This window comes from Morchella sextelata (genome assembly GCF_020137385.1).
Source record: "Morchella sextelata strain SCLS chromosome Unknown scls_7, whole genome shotgun sequence".
NCBI classification, from domain to species: Eukaryota; Fungi; Ascomycota; class Pezizomycetes; order Pezizales; family Morchellaceae; genus Morchella; species Morchella sextelata.
Window position 1 is genome coordinate 1373568 of NW_025408622.1, and position 19229 is coordinate 1392796.

Sequence of the window (19229 nt, forward strand, 5' to 3'; positions counted from 1 at the left end):
TCCCAAAATTGGTCTTTCTTTAAGATCATTGGAGGACAGATGATTATTTCCGCTGTTATTTTTCCTGGTTTTACTGTCTCCTTATACTCATGATTTAATCGATTTATTGCGAAAGACTAATCATGATTATGATTCGAAATGTCACCCCTAACCGAGTCTAATCAAATTATATACTCGATTTTTATACTCGACTATAGTCGACTCATGCCGCACACTACTCTCCTAAGCCTTCCAAACTATACCTGGGAATGCCCATAGTATCGGCGCTATCATCGGAAGCCATTACCAACGGATCATACCGCGAGTGATATTGTATGATCCGGGTAGGGTGTTGCCAATTCGGGGTTCGCAAACTAGATCTACATGTAGCTCCCAATAAACCTTGGATTCTTCCTGCTCTGGTCGTGGAGCGTTGGAAAAGATTGAAAAGTTGGGGTCATCGTATTAGTTACATGTATCTACCCCGTGCCCCGCCTTCCGCGAAACTATCTTTGAAGTATGCTACGTGGCCTGGTTGATTTAATTTTCATGTAGTGGTAGTGCCCTCCACGTGGCCAAATCTCTTATCTAGTCTCGTGAAAGGCAGCTTTGTCTGTAGCTGTCCTGTGCCAAGACAGCGAGTGACGAGCCGTGCGCCAAGCTATGTACATGTAGTCTAGCAACATCCCCGCCAAACCTGTTCTTTCATTTTGTTTACATGTACACTGGGCTTTGGATTCTTAAGCCGGGTCCTTTGCGGTGGACAAGTTGGCGAGACGTATCAGTTATTGGAGAACACTACGCGATGGCACTACCCGTTGGGATAAAACATTTTATGAGGTTGCGCAACCGCACTACCCGCTGATCAAGTTTACAGACGAGGTTTGGATATTTTCACTGTTTTACGTTTCCCACCTATGTGGCGCGATGGAAAGCATAACCACCATCAGAAGCTCAAGAATGTTTGAAACGTAAAGCTCATTGCATTTTCCCTCAGATACATCAATAACCAATTCAACACTCAATGCTGAAGCATACATTCAACTTTGCTTACATCACTATCATTTATCATAAGCTGAAAGAAAGAAAAAAATCCTCTAAGCTCTGTACGCGTTGTACTGTTGCAGCATTCTAGTGGCCTGTCCAGGTGTGAATTCGTACATGCAGACATCGGTAGACTGCATGAATGAATGTGTAAGTAAAAGGTCCCCAAAGATTATACAATAGGTATGATAACTTACGTAGTCCATGTAGTTGTGGATGGGATCGACACCGGGGTACGAAGAACCTGTGCAAGTGTCCTTGGAGGTCGGGCATCCACTTGTAGCAGAAGCTTCAGCAGCGGTGTCGGAGACAGAGTCACCGCCAGAGCATCCGCCCTGGAAAGTGTGGTAAAGACCTACATGTAGACCACACACAAACAGTCAGTGGATCTTATGTTCGTACAGACCATTACAAGAAAAGTATCAATCAACTTACCAAACCAATGTCCAATTTCGTGGGTAGCGGTACGTCCCAAATCATAACCAGTGGCACTTCCTCCCGGAACAGAAGTAGACAAGATGGAGCAGCCATCATACAAGAGGGAACTGGAGGTCTCGGTCTCGGGGAAGTAGCAGTACCCGAGAAGACCATCTCCTAGGTTCTGGAAGTAGACATTGAGAGTCTTGTAATCTCCCTTGCGAAGAGACTGCTTCATCGCGGCCTCGTTCTGGTCATTGTACCAGCCAGAGTTGGTTGTGCGGGTTATCCCCAGAAGGTTGAACTGGAAGCCAGTAGAAGCGTAATCCTCGTTCAAGACATTCAACTATACAGCAAATAAAGAATTAAACACCATTAAAATTTGGCCCAAATGCAATACATACCTGCTCCTGGAGCACAGAATCAGGGATGTTTCCCTGGGACACGCTGGTGCCGGATCTCAGAACATGGAAGTAGGTCGGAATCGTGATGACCGCAGCAGTTGAGAATGAGTCTGGACTTTCCAACGCCTCAATAGCCATCTGTGCGCTGACCTGGAGCTGCTCCTTGGTTGGCTCCGGGGTACCGCACTTACGTGCGGACACCACCGCGAGCAGAGAAAAAACGACTGAGAATCCGAATTTCATTTTAGAGTACTATAGACAGATCGAATGGCAGAGACTGGATGAGATGCTTGAGCTGTGGATGCGGTACATAGAACTGGAGGAGCTTCAGTATTTATACGGTTTTGTATCTGAGGTTTGGTGAATCCCACATGCCGAATCTAGTTTGAAGTGGAGAAAACTTATTACCTCCAGTACCATCATCGACAAGCATGATACCTGCCAGGGACAATAAGAAGCGGAATAGACCGATTAGTTTGGTACCATCTCTATCGTACCCCACGATATCATGGAACGGTTGGCGGAAGGTGTAGTAGGCGTAGTAGGTGCGGTCAAAGTAAGGTAGCGGCGAGACCCATCAAAAACCCTTCCAAACCGATCAAAGAAAGGGAACTCTTTCGGATGAGGCCGTTATCATCTGAAAGTTTGTTCTCACCAATCCGGAAGGTTGGGTCCTGGTGAACATCCCGTTGCAGAGGCTTCCTTTTGGTGTGGCACCTAGCAATAAACCTGGATACATGTACCTGCTAAGCTGCAGGGGCGATAATTCTTCTTGGGCTACGATCCAAAATTTGACATGCATAACCCGGAGAACCTGAGATGTTTGAGATATCATATTTGTATTCACGATCGGCCTGCACTCCGAAACGGGCTCAATACCAGCACCGGCGATACTTGGCCACTCTAACCATTTCAGTATATATAGTAAATTCTCATAAACTGAGGACAAGCTCTCACGTCATCTGGTTGTTAAATTTATAAAGTGCCGAAAGTGAATATGAAGATTTTGGGCAATACTAACTTAAAAGCTCAAAACTAAAGATCTCCCAAATTACCTATATCTCCTGAGGGCTAGAGGAGTAGCGAAGTCTTCATGATCATACGTATATACATGTAGGTACATATAGTTAATTACCATCTAAATAAATTATCTAGAGTATCCGCGCTTGGACCGGCTAGCAATCTGATCTGTCTATCCGGAACCAAGCTTTGAAAACTATGCACGAGACCACAGCTGCACTAGTAGGTTCTCTTCGGGGGGATTCCTTGAGGGAAGACCCAATAAATCGCTCTATCTCATGATCTGTCTGGATAAGCGTTTATTGGCTCTGCCCCACACACGGCGTTCCTAGGGGAGAATGTACCACCTGCGGTAACTGTTAAAGATCCTCCAGTGTTAGCTAGTGCTATACTCTATCACCCAATTGTAATAACTCTACGCACATGTGGTGATAGCTTACATGTACCATTGATCGAGCTTGAGGAGGCTTGCAATTGCTTACTTGGTCATTATTTTTACTATAATAAATACGGCGACCGCAAGATATTGCAAGCGCTTACCTACCGGCCCTCTCAAGTACATGTAGTTAGTACATGTAGTTAGGTATCAACGGCCCTTAATCTATTTACCTGCCAAAAAATGTCCTCGGTCCCGGCCGAGGTGTGCTTAATGTATGTATGTACCTTCCCCGCAAACGGTTCCCTGCCCAACTCTATCTCAAGAAGGTTGCGTTTTGGGTGTGATAAACTACGCCACAACTCAATCTAATTTGATTAGAGGTGTTCAACGGTCAACCAATCCCGTCCTTCATCCCTGGGATCGGCAGTGGCTTGTATGATTCAATGACGCACGACCTAGGCCACACAACTCTAAGGTCTTACTTCTTTGGGGATAGCCAAGCAGACTACACATCTACACAGCTTCCAAACTTACCTCGTCATTACCTGTATCCAGTGGCTTTCATAAGTTGGATTAATCCCTGCAGAACTCAATATATTATGCTCGTTCTTTGGCGGATACAGTTGGTCAAGTGAATGAGATAGGAACCCATAAAATCTTTGTATACTGATAAGATGAATTTCCCGCACCGGCTCAGACCCCAACATTAACGGTTATCAACCTTGTCTATGAAGATCTGTTAAATTTGGTTATTTAATTTTGGAACTAGGTTTATGCGATAGCCGTGTATTGCAAAAAGCCTATAGCTGGGTTCACCAGTACACTATGTATACTCGAGGCCCAAGATGTTCATGTTTGCCTAGCTTTGGCCTTACACCGCGGGAAGTCTTAGATATCGAAACTAGAAATACTAGCGCGTATGTACACCCGCAGGAAAAAAAGTGAATGTGCTTTCGACCAGACCGCGGCTATGGCGGCGGATCATGGCGTGGAAGAGTGATCACGATTCGCTTCGCTTCCCCCCCCTCCGTGTGGTATGTAGGGCTTAGGGTGCGCAGTACTAGTACTCGAACCTTTAGTACTAGTTAGCGGGTGCGGTCACAAACCATCACCCGCACGCACCCACAAAGTGCTACCTTTGGCCGCCTGCCTACTACCTTTGGCCGCCTACCTATTAGTATAAAAGGGTCTATTTTTGTATGTAGTAATATCAAGTAAGTTGTACGCGAAAACTACATCCGCTTTGACCGGAGGTCGCGTGACGTTTGTTTTGTGATTGCAATCTTTGGTAACGGCTTAGGATCTCGTTTCCATTTTAATATATCACAGTGCGGAGTGTGCTAGCAATGGAGACATGGTCACAGTATACTGTATACACGCGTATGGTCAGGACATGCTCGGCTCCCCCCGTTTCATGATGTTCTTCCCCATTAACCCCAACCATATAACCCCCTTTAGTATGGTAATGAAGAAACCAAAGAGAGGAAAGAGATCAAGGACGAGGACGAGAACTAGAATCGAATCGAGAAAAATTGTGAAGTGAAATTGGTGAAGCGTAACGATCTAACTCTCGGTCCGTCTAAGTAGCTCTCCTTAAATCACCCCTACCCATAACCATTCCTGAGACAGCGACACACTTCTTACACAAAAACAGCATCCAATATATTGTAAACACCTTGCACCTTCTTCCATCTCAGTGGGGATTTTGCTAAGGGCAACCTCACGGACTGCAAGCTGCGGGATTGTTTTGAAGTATGCGACCGCGGCCGGTTGATATTCTCACACACCAGATGATTCTTTCTATCCAAGCCCCGATGTTCGACGACCGCAAGGTCTGTCCCCCGCCGAGCATCGAGGCACACGAGTGCATGGCCTTGTGCCGTCATGACTTTCATCAAGGTCAAGCCGCTGAGTAACAAGGTTCGCGTATTCAGGGGCCGGTCGATGGAGAAGCCAGAGCCGTCTTCTGATTTACGCTGAAATACCGAATTGTAGGGTCCCCGAGTATTCAGAATCGTCCCGCGCTCATCGTGGAGGAGCTTGGCCATGATGAGTTGATCATTGATTCCCGTAACGCTCTGCAGTTCTGAGACACTTCGGCACTTGACCCGACATAGGAGAAAGTCCCTCCACGACCAGTTTTCGACCTGAATGCTTTTGCAAACCAGAACGACGAAGGCTGCCAGGAGCCACGCGTATGTCGTGATGCTGAAAGGATCCACCCCTGTTAGGCGATCGCCAACAGAGAAGCCTATGGCCAGGCCACCTAAAACCAAGGTTGTTGCTGCAGCGATGACACTCCAGACATAGAGCCCGCAATTGACGATCACAGAGCTTTCATCATAGACCCACTCGTCCATTTCTTCTGTGAGCTGTCGCAACCGATTTCCTACGCGTTCTTTCTCGATATTGGGCGATGAGGCGCCAGTCTGAGAAATGAGACTGCTTCTGGAGAAAAGACCACTCTGTACCGCTTGCGATAATCGAAGAACATCTCGACGTCGACTAGTACTATCGAATTCGTTGGTGAACATGCGAAAGAATGCGTCGAATTTGCTCTCTGTATAAGGACGGACGTCATCATCAACATCCCCAGTAAGGGTAACCAAAATTCTGAAGCTATTGAGATTCGCTACAATCACTGGACTCGTCGCCGCCAGTGGTACCATCACGGTAATGATGTCTTCCATGCTATAGAGAATCAATTCATGTTTGTATGACCTTGAGAAGTCAGATGGATCTGTATCTGGCCACTCCGGGCCTCCGTTACCAGGGCTTGGGCTATCCTGCTCTTCGGAATATTCCCACTCAATCATAGTGCATAGAGCGCCTGTGCCTGAGTTTGGTGGGGGGCCCTCTTGAGAGATCCGCTTGTGTTTCTGGAGGTTCAGAACGGTCTGGTTCAGAATTTTAAATGCCGAGTGTGCGACGTTGAGATTATCGAGGTCTGATGTGGCCGTAAATTCGTAGTCTCGGTCTTGAAAAAGAAGTGCCTACATGAGCTTCGTTAGATGTCTGCTATCTATCGTACAAATGTAGTTACGGGAGGCACGTACCTTGAACCCTTCAAACCCCGTCTCATAGACTACCGCGCAGACTTCGTAAGAAGTCATAGGAAGCCCCGAGCGTTTCAGATATTGCAAAGACATGAAGATGTAATTCAGAATGGCCATAGGTCCTGACCGAAACTTTGACTGATGGGCGCAATGCAACGTTACAGCAGGGTCTTCAGTGGATGCCTTGCCTTCTTTCGTATTTTTGTTTAGAAGCGTTTCTTCGCAATCCTCCTCCTCCTCATCATCATCATCGGCAGCTGGCTGGCCCGACTCCTCCAGTGCAGATTCCGCATTCATCATCGAAATAGAAGCATTGTTGCCCAGCGTCAGTAACAGCACTTTGACCTTTGTCGTCAGTTTTGCAAGCACTCCCACCAAGTTAGTGTGCCAATAGTCCCCACTCCCTGATTGAGTAACCAGTCTTACCAAGACTGCAGTCACATAATCGACCAGAATATAGCACGCATTTATGTAACCCTCTTCGTCAGAATACTTGGTCGAATCGGGTTCAAGCTCGTTCTGCGCACTGGCGGCCTGGCCGGAACGAACTACCCTCAGGCATTTTGCCACTTTCCCGTAGCTGGAAATGCCATATTTCAGGTCAATGGCCTCGTTATCGAGTTTGGTAATAGATACTGCCTTCATGATCATACGGGATAGCGAGGAAAGCTTTTTGTATCCGTCCTGAGAGCCTTCTTCGAGAATTTCCTGATTAGAGAATCTCAGCTCGCCTTCGGGATTTTCCACGATCGCTACGAGACGGGCAATCTCCCGCTTCAGGAGTTCTTTTGTAGTGTCCTCGCTAATAAAATAGGCATTCAGATCATCATACTCTGGAAAAGCGGCGCTGCTAGGGAGGTCTGTCAGAGAGGCGATCGATTTGTCGTGGGCACAGGCGGCTTGGAAAATCTTATTGGGGTCTATGTTAATCTTGACACCTCGTTGAGCTGGAATTCCTTCTTCCTGCAGTCGTTCAACCGATGCTATCGCTGGGCTTAGCTGAGTTGGGTGCGGTCGCGTTCTACGCGTGTGGTTTCGGAAGAAGCGCTTTGCCCTGGCTTCGGCAGATGGAAGCGTGGGACTACGCTGAAGGATAGGAGAGAAAGATGCAGCCGTAGCAGGACCCTGTATCGGGTTCGAGAGATCCTGAGCGAGGAGATTCGGTTGATTTAATCGACTTTCAACGTTTTGGGGCGGGTCCAATGTCGATGTCAATGTCGGTGTAGTAATCTCTCTGACGGAATTCGCTGCCATTATGACTACAACGTCTCTAGACTTGATAAGTAAATGATTTAAGCGCTTTTTGAAGACGGATTACCTGGATGCGTTCAATGTAAACTTTGTTTGGAAAACGTGAAGTATTCGATTTAGGTGCGACAATATCATCCAACTTCAGGGCCAGTACCTTAGTTTTAAGGATAGATATAGTGAAGAGATCCAGTCCCGTTATGAGACACCGTATAGCTTATTCCTGCAAAGTCTCACATCACCACAGCAGTGTTGTGTGGGGAGTATCTGTGTATTGTCCTCTGGTCGATGCTTCAGTTTCAACTTCCAACAAGGCTCGCATATTTGCTCACAAGGCTGTGGGACTGGCAAACGATCGACAGCACACAACAGTGAATGATAAAAGTCCGGTTGACTTCAAATGGGTGAAGGACAAGATATATGGTTGGTTGGCTTCAAATGTACGTGGGCAGCGCTGCGCAATTGTGTGCGGCATGGGTGCTGCGCAATTGTGTGCGTGCTGCGGAATTGGCGCAAAACATCTATGGCCAGAGCTCCGGCGCCGCAGCTGAGACTGCCAGCAAGGCTTTAGGCAGTGCGTCTACACGATAAAATTTATGGTAGAATTCAAATGCACGCACCTGTGCTCATGAATGAGCTCTGGCGCCGTAGCTGAGACTGCCAGCAAGGCGTTAGGCAGTGCCCTCTACACGAGCTGTCCGAATCGAGTACGTACCATGCTTATTCGAACTCCGCCAATATTGATGTGTTTTGCTGTTTAAAATGTTCGAGCCATAACTTCCACTGTCATCAGTGGCTTTTCCACACAATCAGTATCAGATATAGGTTGAAGAGAATATTGAGCTCGCGGTCCTGAATTGAACTTCACTACCTCGCCCGCCTCTTCGAAACTTTTCTACGACAGTTATTTCACTGCTGGCCAATCATGACGCAAACCATGATAACTACGAACGCTTCCTGTCAGCTCAAGGAGTATAAACGGATCTTAGAAGCTGGGCCTGCTTCTGATCCCACGATGCCCGATATAAATCGGTTGCAGCCAGTCCCCGAAAGCACAGACGACACGAAACGACCGCCCGGAGACGGGCCTGATCCTGATCCCATGATGCCCGATACAAATCGGTTGCAGCCAGTCCCCGAAAGCACAGACGACACGAAACGACCGCCCGGAGACGGGCCTGATCCTGATCCCACGATGCCCGATACAAAACGGTGGAAGTGGGACGATAGAGAGCGTTATGAGTCGAAGTTAAAGAGCATAGAAGCGGGATGCAATCAATACGAGCAGAAACTAATGGGTGGAATCGTTAATACCAGTAAGCCATGCTTAATTATAAGATGAATGTAGGTCCTATCAAAGTACTGACCTCGCCCAAGCAAATATTAGTCCGAATTACTCGGATATCCACATTAATCGTACCGTCATCGATCAGCTTGAACGTGTCACCGCTCTTGCGTTAAACAGACCTGACGCGTTCCAGTACGGCGTGCTTCGCAGAAATAAGGTTACAGGTGCGCTCCTCTACGGACCTCCAGGAACCGGAAAAACTCTTTTGGCGAGAGGATTGGCCAAGCAGTCCGGCTTTCTCATGCTTGAAGTCACTGGTGCCGATATTTTTCAGAAATGCTGGGGGGAACCTGAGAAATATATCAAAGCGGCCTTCACGCTGGCGCGCAAACTTTCCCCCTGCATACTCTTCATTGATGAAGCGGACGGAATTTTCGGCGCTCGCAAAAGCGGAGATAGAAAGCACCAACGCGGAATGCTCAACCAATTCCTGCTGGAGTGGGACGGCATGGGAAGCAGCATGGACTCTCCGTTCCTGTTATTGTCGACAAACCGTCCCTTCGACCTCGACCCTGCGGTGCTGCGCCGTGCGCCAGTGCACATCCACATTGATATCCCCACAGTCCACCAAAGGCAAGGGATTCTGCAACTTCTCCTCAAGCACGAGGACTTGGGGCCTGACATCAACCTCCCTATCCTTGCAAGACTGACGCCATCATACACGGGTTCCGATCTCAAGAATCTCTGTGTTACTGCTGCACTTGCTTGTGTCGAGACTGAAGTCCCTGATCCTGTCACCGGCGAGTACCCGTCACGAAGGACACTTCAAAGACGACATTTCAACTTCGCACTGAAATCGGTCAGGGCGACTACCTTGAACCCGAAACAGTTGTCCCAGCTCGATGCCTTTCATAGGAGAGCTGGGGGCTAAGGGAAGGTTCCATGCCGGATTGTGGTCTTGTGGGTTTTCCTTCGATCTCAGTTCTCTGTATCACTCATTCTTCATCTGAGCAAGTATTTATAGTTAAGGTTGCTACAACGGTGTGGTTATGTGTGGGATGGGTTGTTCCTTGAGAGATAATATCAGGAGAATTATAACGGGGGGGATCAAGTAACTTTCTACTAGGGTTAGCGCAGCACTCATTAGTAATTGACCCTTTTCTCTTTTAAGCTAAGTGGTACGGTGCCGGTCATTAAGGTTGGTATGCAATCAGTATCCGGCGGTGTTTGTGTCCACAGATATGTTCTGATCCAGTTGGCCAAGAGCTCGATCCACTTAACAAGTTCGAAGGGCTTGTATCTTTGAATAATAACTATGTTGTATTGATGATGAAGAGAAGCGAAGGTTAAGCCTCCTATTTAAGTACTTGCTACTAGTCTCGTGCCCAGACTTTTGTGCCGGAGCATCACACCACACTACAGCGAAAGCTTGCTATAACGGTACCTTCTATAAGGGTAATCTCTCTATAACGGTACCAAATTCCGGTCCCGAGCGTACCGTTATAGCAAGCTTTCGCTGTAACTTGCTATTAGCCACATTGCTATGGCCAGATATGCCAAGTAAGCTATTAGAGCTTCTCAAGTTACTGTCGTCCACGGGCCCGTATCGACTGATACCGGACCGTGTTGCCGGTCACATGACCAGAGGACACACAAAAAAGACATGTATGTAGCTATCAGACGTGACAGAGAACAAAATTGCAGAAGGAGATCAGTATTTATAGTGATAGAATAGGCGATCACTTGAATAGAATTATCATCCATCATTCTGATCCACTTTGAAGAACTCAGGCCGCAGTGTTGACAGACAAGGGCCATGGTGCTCCCCGTCTTAAAGGTAACAAAAAGTGACAAAAAGTCAATCGCTGATAACTTTACCACCAAAAAACACATTAGCCAAAAACGCGGTTCGCCAAGACGTGTTTTGAGCCAAAATCCTCGTCATTTACGCGAAAAGCCTCGTCTTTTGTCGTACTGTTTCGCCCGTCCGTCTTTTAACTAATAACCTCGTCTTTTGAACCCCCGTAGCTGCGTACGTCCGCTATCCCATGATGCAAGAAGCCCGTCTTTGGAATAACCATTTCCGATTCTCGTCTTTTACCAAATAAACCCGTCCGGACAAATGACCGTTGTAAATGACCGCTGCAAATGACTGCTGCAAATGACTACTGCAAATGAACCTGGGTTAATATCAACAAGTTCGCTCAACGTCACTACCAATATGATTTTTATTATGTTTATCCAATTATCTACACGTGAAATATCTCAAAGCTCATTGTTTACAACCAAATTTGTTTACAGCCAAATGGTGCCTCGTTATATCTAGGTCGTCAATCATCGCGGTAGTAACGCCAGGCCGACCCCTAGTCAGCAATTATTAAGTAGTAGGATTTTCCTTGGCCGCGTACATACATGGGTGTCGATCTAGCAAAAGGTACCTGTGTGGCAACGCAACGAGGTCTCACCAGTTCGCTACCGCACTGTACAGCCTCTAATTGATGGGACAAATAGTTGAAAAATTAATTATGGGCCCTCACCAAGGTTCTCTGAGCTTTAGGAAGATTGGAGTTTATCCGTTGTGCGGCCCTTCAGAATAAGGATTTGGCTGTGCGGACGGTTTTGCTAGATCAACACCCATGTAGTCTTCCTGAATCGCTGGTTCTCCTCACGGCGATCGCCGCAGACGCAGACTTTTCATGTAGTCAGACCTAGGTATCACCGGCTTGGAGAATAATAGCTTATATCAACGTCACCTCCTATCACGTACCAAAGCCAAACGAGCCCCTCCTCGCGTACCCAAACTTATAATGCCATCACCACTAGATAACGCACACGACTTCTCCCCTCTCTTGAAACCCTCACAATGGATCACATTATACGCTCTTACATCAGTAGTCTTTCAGGCTCTCGACCAAAAAGAGATTCAGTCTATTTTAGCTGAAGCCCCAGCTGAGGTTGACCCGCAATCTATCAAGGCCTTTGCAGCAAATGAGAGCAATTATTCAAACGTAGAGTTTCGGAAATATCTGGATTTTTTCCTAAGCACTAGGCTTCCACGAAAAACGGTCGATCAGTTTGCTGCGGTGCTAGATTTGCTCAAGTATTATTCTCCTTCCATGTCCTAGCTGTGTACAAATTACTGATCCATCAATCATAGTTCTGTTCCGGGGTGCGTTCTGTTGACGTACTCATCAACACTTTTCCACTTACAGTCCCTTGATAAACGGGAAGAGCTTATTCGTTTCTGGCTCAACCCTGCCTCGACTGTGCTATTCCCACCTATACGAGCATTTGCCAAAGCAATAGTCGCGATCACCAAGACTGTATGGTCTAGATCCATATCCAAAGATGTACTTTATGGTGCTCTTGGGCACAAAGCGAGAATCGGAAGGATAGCTGAAGAAATCTACTCTGACAAAGGAAATGAGAAATATCGACCATTCCATAAATTCGAATTCCTCAATTTTTCATCAAGCACAGGACAACAAGGTGTAAAAGATGTAAAAGAGATTGAATATGACGTAGTAATTGTCGGATCTGGCTGTGGTGGAGCTGTGGCAGCAGCGAGGTTAGCAAAAGAGGGATACAAAGTTGTGGTGGTAGAAAAGGGCATTTGGTATATTCGACATCTACTTTTAGGGTTTCTCACGCTGATGTGACCAAAAAAACAGGTATCCAACGGATCAACTTCCGTTGCCTGAGCTCCAAGCCCTTGAAGAGATATTCGAGGCAGGAATGACATTGACTTCCGATGATGGCAGTGTCGCCTTTGCTGCAGGTACTACTTTTGGGGGGGGCGGCATGGTTAATTGGGCGGCAAGTTTACAAGTACTGACCATAGAACTTCTCTAGAAGAAAATGGATACTGATATGAATTCTAGACTCAAGGTTACGTTAGGGAAGAATGGGCAATCAAAAATGGCCTACCGTTCTTTATGTCACAAGACTACCAGAAATGCATGGATTACGTCTGTAATCGTATGGGTGTCACTGATGAAATTGAGCATAACCATCGAAACAAAGTTATTCTCGAAGGTTCTCGAAAACTTGGTTGGAGAGCAATCACCATACCGCAGAACACTGGGGCTCTGTTGGATGGGGAGGTTAAGCAGCACAGAACTCATGATGACGGGTACTGTTGTTTTGGTTGTGGAGGGATGGAGGCAAGCGAAGGAAGAAAGATGGGGACGTAAGTTTCTGCAATTTTATTTGGATATTTTGAGAGGATGTCTCTTATGAGCCTGAAACATCGATACAGAACCCAAACATGGCTTCCAGACGCAGCAAAAGCCGGTGCCGAATTTATACAAGACTTTTACGTCGATAAAATCATCTTCTCGGACGAAAAGAAGACAAAAGCAATAGGCGTGGAGGGTAATTGGGGTGCTAAAGTTCAGGGAGGTAGAACGGTGAAAGTAATCATCAAAGCCAAAAAGGTTATTATCAGTAGCGGGAGCATACATTCTCCAGCCATCTTGATGAGGAGTGGGTTAACTGTAAGTAATTCCCTATGCAGAGTTCAGGGAATCTTTCTAACAATATTTTATAGAACCCGAATATTGGCAAAAATTTCCACGCCCATCCCGTCTGCCTCATGACTGGTTTCTTCCCTACCCCTACAAACCCTATGTCCGGCTCTATCCTGACAAGCGCTTGTACCGAGTTTGAAAATCTCGATGGCCTCGGACATGGCGTTAAGCTAGAAACCTCCGTTATGCCACCTGTGATATGGATGCGCACGTTCCCTTTCAATGATCACGTACAGCTCAAGAGGCATTTCTTGAACCACCATCGGGCAGGTTGTTTCCTGGCGTTACTCAAAGAAAAGGATCCAGGTAGAGTTTACTGTGATCCAACAACTGGACTGCCGCGAATTAGTTACACTCCCAGTGCAGATGATCGGGCGATGCTGTTAAAGGGCGTTGTTGCACTATCAAAGCTCTTGTTCATCGAAGGCGCAGAGGAAATTGTTCCTTACCACTCGGGAATGCCCACATTCAAACGACATCCTACTTCCGAAGAGCTTGCATTAGAGAAAGAAGAGGAAAATGAAGAGCTTGAAAAGGTACTCGAGATACTCTTTTGCAGCGATAGCCTACAAACACCTGTCGAAGAGGAGGAAAGAGAGTTTGACGACCCCGGTATCAACGACAAGCGGTTTCAACGGTGGCTTAAAAAGCTAGAAGATTATGGATTGCCATTGCCGCAATCTACTTTTATAAGCGCACATCAGATGGGGAGTTGCAGGATGGGGAGTGATGAAGTTGATTCCGTGGTCAATGATAAAGGCAAGGTATGGGGGTCAGAGGGGCTATTTCTGGCAGATTCGAGTGTTTTCCCCAGTGCAAGTGGAGTCAACCCGATGATTACTGTTATGGCCATAGCACACCATATTGCTGGAGAGATCGTAAAAGAACTGAGAGTCGAGAATGAGAAGCAATAATCTCGGTATCGCTAGTGAGTTCGGTTATAGCTGATTGATTCCTGGGGGTTGAGCAACATACATGTATACGAAATCTCCTGACTTTACGTACACGACATTTTTAACATATTTCGGTCAAGTTATAATATTATGTAGGCATGATTAAATTGATTGATTGGCTTATGAAAATAGCGGGAGGACCAAGACCATAAACGAAAGAAAAACTTTCTTGCGACTGGGAAAAGTTCTCAGTGATTAAACTTCTTCGTTTTAAAACGACAGGCCTCCTTTCACGCGATTTACAAACGTCAAGCATTTTTGTGCCAAGACTGGCGGTTGGGTCGGACGACTGATGTCATGTGATCCGAATCGCGCATAAAGAAAACGACCAAAGGCTGACTGACAAAAGGGACCAAGCTAATCTACGGCGGGTCCCGCGTGTCGCGGCAAAATTATGCACTAGGTCAGGGCGTTTTTTTACTTCGTTTACAAGACACGATCTACAGTCGCAACTCGATATGCCGGATTGCCAAGATTCTAAGGATTTCGTACGGGATAGCAAAAAATCCGGGATAGCAGATTGATTTTGCAGTAGGAAAAATAATATTCTCAGAGGATCTCGTACGGGACAGCAAGGGATCCGGTGTATTGAGTTCCGGCATATCGAGTTGCGACTGTAATCCTGTTGATGGTTCATCTCATCGTGGGGGCCTGATCTGATTACATAACCCCCTGGCCAGGTCTAGGCCCCCAAGAATCGACAAAAGAATAAACATGTGTACTGAATTCGTTTTCTGCCACGTACATGTCAACACTTATCTCTTGAACAAATGGAGAGTTGATCGGCGTGAGAAAAAAAGTGTACCTCGAAAGAAGTTAATTGCTGCACATATGTGGTTGGAATCTCGAAGCAAGTCCCTTAATATTATATGGTGTGACACGCCTTAATGGGGGGTGTTCAAACTTCGGCAAAGGAAATACTGCGTCCAATCACATTCAGTAATAAATCACAGTGGTGGAAGCCTTGGGGGATAGGGGAACTGGCTGTATGTTCGGAGCTGGCCACAGCATACCGTGCGTACCATTGCATTGAGTCAGGCATCTTTGATGTCCTACTAACACATTATTGGAGATACAGTCTTCGATCTATCCTCCAATATTGATTGGATGTAGAACTCTCTTGCCCATATTTAATTTTTCACTCACAAGGATTCGCACACCACGTTTTGTCCTTTGGACATCAGTACATACCGCACTCCAAAGATCCATACTCAACCGCCAGAAGTTCTTTTTTTGCTTTTTTCTCACACTCTGAATTTCGATCCCAGTAGAACTCTGCCCCTCTTACAGCACGTGCCACATGCTGGTTGATCGATTTAGGTTGAATAGTTGAGCGATTAACTATCAAGTACTCCCTGATCAGCGAGATCCCTACTAACCGAGAATTGGGGCTCTCCACCACGTAAAAACTGGCCGCCGAGCATGCAGCCAAGAACTATTTGTATGTGAATCTCGCTGAGTAGGGATCTCGCTGAGCAGGGAAACGGAGTACTACATCCCATGCCCAAGCAGATCTAAAAAGAGACCCTAATATCATTGACTTTGACCGGCGAGGAATTTAGGTAAGCCAAGCCGGCACAGATTAGGGTAGATTATGATTCTATTGATCCTTGTTCAGCGGGTGGAGCCATCCCGATTGACTTATGGCCGTACCATCTCAATTAACATGATGAGCTGTATATGGTGGCTGACTCGGACTTTGGTAAAGCTGCCAAGACCGAACCACTGAAACTGTTCTGCCACCGAGTAATAGTCTGCTTTTGTGTACCTTAACTACATGTATACATATATGCATAGCCACAGTGGAACTGTTACAGGTTGATTTATTTACGTCACCATAGTATCTTAGTATGACTGGTATTTGTTCCTGAAATCTATTGATTCTAGCCAATCAATCTCCAACTAGATCTAGCTACCGCTACAGAGATGTACCTATATACTCTTGTAACTTAAGCTTGTATGTAAGCTGAGGACATTGTGTATTGCGAACTACATGTTAATCCGATGATACTAGTGCCACAGAAAAATCGACTCTTGTCCGCCCTTTTGACCCCCCCAAAAATAAGAGAACGTAAAATAGAAAAGGCTCGATCCAAAACATGTAGGCCCCCAGACACCGCAGATAGTAAATCTTCACGATTAGAAGAACAAAAAAAGAAAGAAAGAAAGAAAGTACATGTGAAAATGTAGAAGACCCACCAAACCAGCCAGAAAAGCGTCGAATAAAAACTCATATCTTAGAGTTACATACAGAAATATGATCCACATGAATGGAGTACTAGTGAAATGAAAGAGGTATATATAACAAAAACACAAACATATAAACAAACCGCACTGTGCCCATTACAACATTTGCAGACCCGCAACGTAGATGTTCCTACCTCCGGGCCTCATGTGGGTTCTTCGGTGGGCTTTGAGGTTGTCACTCCGCGAGAAAGGCCGACCACATCCTCGGACATCGCACTTATAAGGCCGTTCCTGAGTATGAGTCCGTTCGTGACGGCGAAGGTGTTCTGGGCGTTTGAATCTCCCATCACACCCCTTCTCCTTACACATGTGAGGCATATTTGCAGATGATATGAGTACAAGATAACTACCCCCCTCCTGATCGTTCTCGTCATCTTCGTCTTGATCTGTTCGACGCATGGTACTCCGACGGCGTCGTTGTCCTCTAATCTTGCTAGGAGCTTGCTGCAACGGCGGTAAATAGTTGACAGCAGGTGGAGGTGAAGACTGTTGCGAATCTTCATCCAACATTTCCTCGTCATCCTCCTCGTACTTTTCTCTCGCACACTGCAGGGCGGTCATTGCAGCGGCACCGGGGTTGTTTTCGTGACCCCATTGATATGGTGGTGAACAGTCGTTTATATATGGCATCGACTGTAATTGATTATTGCACTGCGGTGGTTGGCTATGGAGTGGTTGGGGGAAAACCTGACCGATTTGTTCCAATTGATGTGGCTGAAGAAGGTCCTCGTGTGGATCATACAATGAGCTTGCGTCGTGGTTATCGCAATGAGAATTACTCATAGTAAGTAGATTAGGGGCAATCGATTGCGACCCATATTGTGACTTCAATCCCTGAAATCTCATCATGAAGTTTTGAAACTCGTTATCGTTATATACCGGCGAGCTTCCAGCCTCTGACTTTGGCGTATGGGGTGAAGTCGTGTTCGGTGTATGAGGATCTCCAGGGGAATTCGGAGTCGCACAAGAATTAGCTGACGAAATTGAGTGTCGGCGAAGGCTCAGTGGGCTAGTAAACAGGTTTTCGTCGATTTGGTTTAAAGGCATCATGGTCGATGCCATATCGTGGGTGGGTGAGTATCTGTAGTGCACTAGAAATGGTCAACTTTGTTCATGCACAATATAATAGATAAATCCTCTCAAACGTCAATATTACAGCAGTTGCAAATATACTGGTTTATCGAATACAGCAGGGAAATAAATAATCTTTAAGCATTGACAATACAGACAAAGGTCCAATAAAGGACTTTAAACCTATATACTGGCGAATTGGAGCGATCGGGGTTGGTAGAAGGATATTTGCAACGTAGCAAAGCTAGAGAATTTTGAAGATAGGGTATTGAAGTTGGCCACAGGTATAAAAGTATGTGATAATTTTGGAAGTTGGGGGATGGTATGAACCTGACGCTAACTATGATCTGAACTTACTTTTATAAATTTACTAATCTAATATAATTAATCCAAGCTCCAGAGCAAAGTATGGACTACGAAGGATAGATAAATTTTGTTGCAGCAGCTGAGATTGATTTGTGTTACCGAAGAAATTCCGAAAGACCAGATGACGATGAGCGGATATAGATAGTGAAGCTACTTGGTTTCTGTGAAGCTTTAACCGTGATTTGAAGATACGTATGCTTTCTTAGATAGGATAGGTCGGAAGTATACCGTAGTCGTGTGGTGTGTTGCGTGATATCAAGGCGGACTTTTGGAAAAACTGCTTGCGAGAATCTTACTACTTATATAACCGAATGAGAGATCATAAGTATAGAAAAGGAGGCTGATATGCTCCAAAGACTCGTGATACGATCGGGGGCAGGGAGGGGGCCAGTACTCGGCCAGAATGATGAATATTTCGAACAAGTGCGCCAACTTTTTCTCAATCTGCTTCAATGTGATAAGTTCACGTACTGGGCCGCCCATGGGCGCAGTAGAGTGAACTGTGGCTGGAAGATCCTAATAAATTCCCGCTGATCCCAATCGTAAACATAGCTGCAAGGGCTATATAGTACTATTGAGGCCGCTCACCAGTTTTCGGCAGCATTACAAACGCGTTACCAGTCGGCGAAACAGGAAGATGCTTGAGCAATTAATCGATGTTCAGGCACGTGTAACTTGCATTATGAGGTTTGGACTGTGCATAGTTGCAATGCCGGCTGCATCTCCGGGTAGGTATGGGAGATGAGAATACTTTCCTGGGGCTGGCCAGCTGGAGAACTTGCACTGTCTGTACTCTACGTATTCTGCGCAGTCAAATGATGACACCTAATGGCAGATGGTGAAACGTTTCCCAACCCGCAAAAATGAAGGAAGTGCAAAAGATATGCTGGTCTTTTGTAGTCCACAACGTCTCCAGTATGAATTAACCTTGGGAATGATGGATTAGTTAGCTAGTAATAGCTATAGACATGTTCGAGTGTCTATTGATCCAAGACTCTGGGGCACATTCTGAACCAAAATTGAGCAGTCGAAGAAGCAATGTCTTGCTAGAAGCCAGGGCCACGATATATGGAACCAAGCCGATCTTTCTTTGGATTGCAGACAGTCCAAGGTAATGGCCATCACGGAGAAATTCGATAACATTATCATGCTGCCGTTTTAAAACCGAGTTGACATAAAAGGCAACGATCAGGTAACCTATCGAGATGGTCTTGAAGCCTTTTACAGC

General features: G+C 46.1%; 7 protein-coding genes across 7 annotated transcripts; 2 read left to right on the forward strand and 5 right to left on the reverse strand.

The window, feature by feature from the left end:
* Positions 1 to 1076: 1076 nt before the first annotated feature.
* Positions 1077 to 2087, reverse strand: H6S33_012031 (uncharacterized protein; the record flags this gene model as incomplete). Its single annotated transcript, XM_044843398.1, has 4 exons — positions 1077 to 1157; positions 1221 to 1378; positions 1459 to 1786; positions 1845 to 2087. The coding sequence occupies 4 exons, from the start codon at positions 2085 to 2087 to the stop codon at positions 1077 to 1079; spliced, it is 810 nt and encodes a 269-aa protein (XP_044695699.1).
* Positions 2088 to 2395: 308 nt separating this feature from the next.
* On the reverse strand, positions 2396 to 3895 carry H6S33_012032 (uncharacterized protein; the record flags this gene model as incomplete). The annotated part of the gene is made up of 11 exons (XM_044843399.1): positions 2396 to 2546; positions 2588 to 2745; positions 2802 to 2806; positions 2866 to 2879; positions 2948 to 2982; positions 3209 to 3220; positions 3305 to 3341; positions 3405 to 3415; positions 3474 to 3608; positions 3778 to 3788; positions 3865 to 3895. 11 exons carry the CDS (start codon positions 3893 to 3895, stop codon positions 2396 to 2398), a joined length of 600 nt encoding a protein of 199 aa, XP_044695700.1.
* Positions 3896 to 4883: 988 nt separating this feature from the next.
* On the reverse strand, positions 4884 to 7553 carry H6S33_012033 (uncharacterized protein; the record flags this gene model as incomplete). The annotated part of the gene is made up of 2 exons (XM_044843400.1): positions 4884 to 6236; positions 6300 to 7553. 2 exons carry the CDS (start codon positions 7551 to 7553, stop codon positions 4884 to 4886), a joined length of 2607 nt encoding a protein of 868 aa, XP_044695701.1.
* A 227-nt stretch (positions 7554 to 7780) lies between these two features.
* Positions 7781 to 8486, reverse strand: H6S33_012034 (uncharacterized protein; the record flags this gene model as incomplete). Its single annotated transcript, XM_044843401.1, has 7 exons — positions 7781 to 7828; positions 7880 to 7891; positions 7992 to 8100; positions 8168 to 8204; positions 8263 to 8343; positions 8419 to 8437; positions 8484 to 8486. The coding sequence occupies 7 exons, from the start codon at positions 8484 to 8486 to the stop codon at positions 7781 to 7783; spliced, it is 309 nt and encodes a 102-aa protein (XP_044695702.1).
* Positions 8487 to 8562: 76 nt separating this feature from the next.
* On the forward strand, positions 8563 to 9766 carry H6S33_012035 (uncharacterized protein; the record flags this gene model as incomplete). Its single annotated transcript, XM_044843402.1, has 2 exons — positions 8563 to 8863; positions 8925 to 9766. 2 exons carry the CDS (start codon positions 8563 to 8565, stop codon positions 9764 to 9766), a joined length of 1143 nt encoding a protein of 380 aa, XP_044695703.1.
* Positions 9767 to 11642: 1876 nt separating this feature from the next.
* Positions 11643 to 14278, forward strand: H6S33_012036 (uncharacterized protein; the record flags this gene model as incomplete). The annotated part of the gene is made up of 6 exons (XM_044843403.1): positions 11643 to 11935; positions 11993 to 12451; positions 12507 to 12663; positions 12717 to 13024; positions 13094 to 13331; positions 13385 to 14278. The coding sequence occupies 6 exons, from the start codon at positions 11643 to 11645 to the stop codon at positions 14276 to 14278; spliced, it is 2349 nt and encodes a 782-aa protein (XP_044695704.1).
* Positions 14279 to 16660: 2382 nt separating this feature from the next.
* Positions 16661 to 17626, reverse strand: H6S33_012037 (uncharacterized protein; the record flags this gene model as incomplete). The annotated part of the gene is made up of 1 exon (XM_044843404.1): positions 16661 to 17626. The coding sequence occupies one exon, from the start codon at positions 17624 to 17626 to the stop codon at positions 16661 to 16663; it is 966 nt and encodes a 321-aa protein (XP_044695705.1).
* Between the last annotated feature and the right edge of the window lie 1603 nt (positions 17627 to 19229).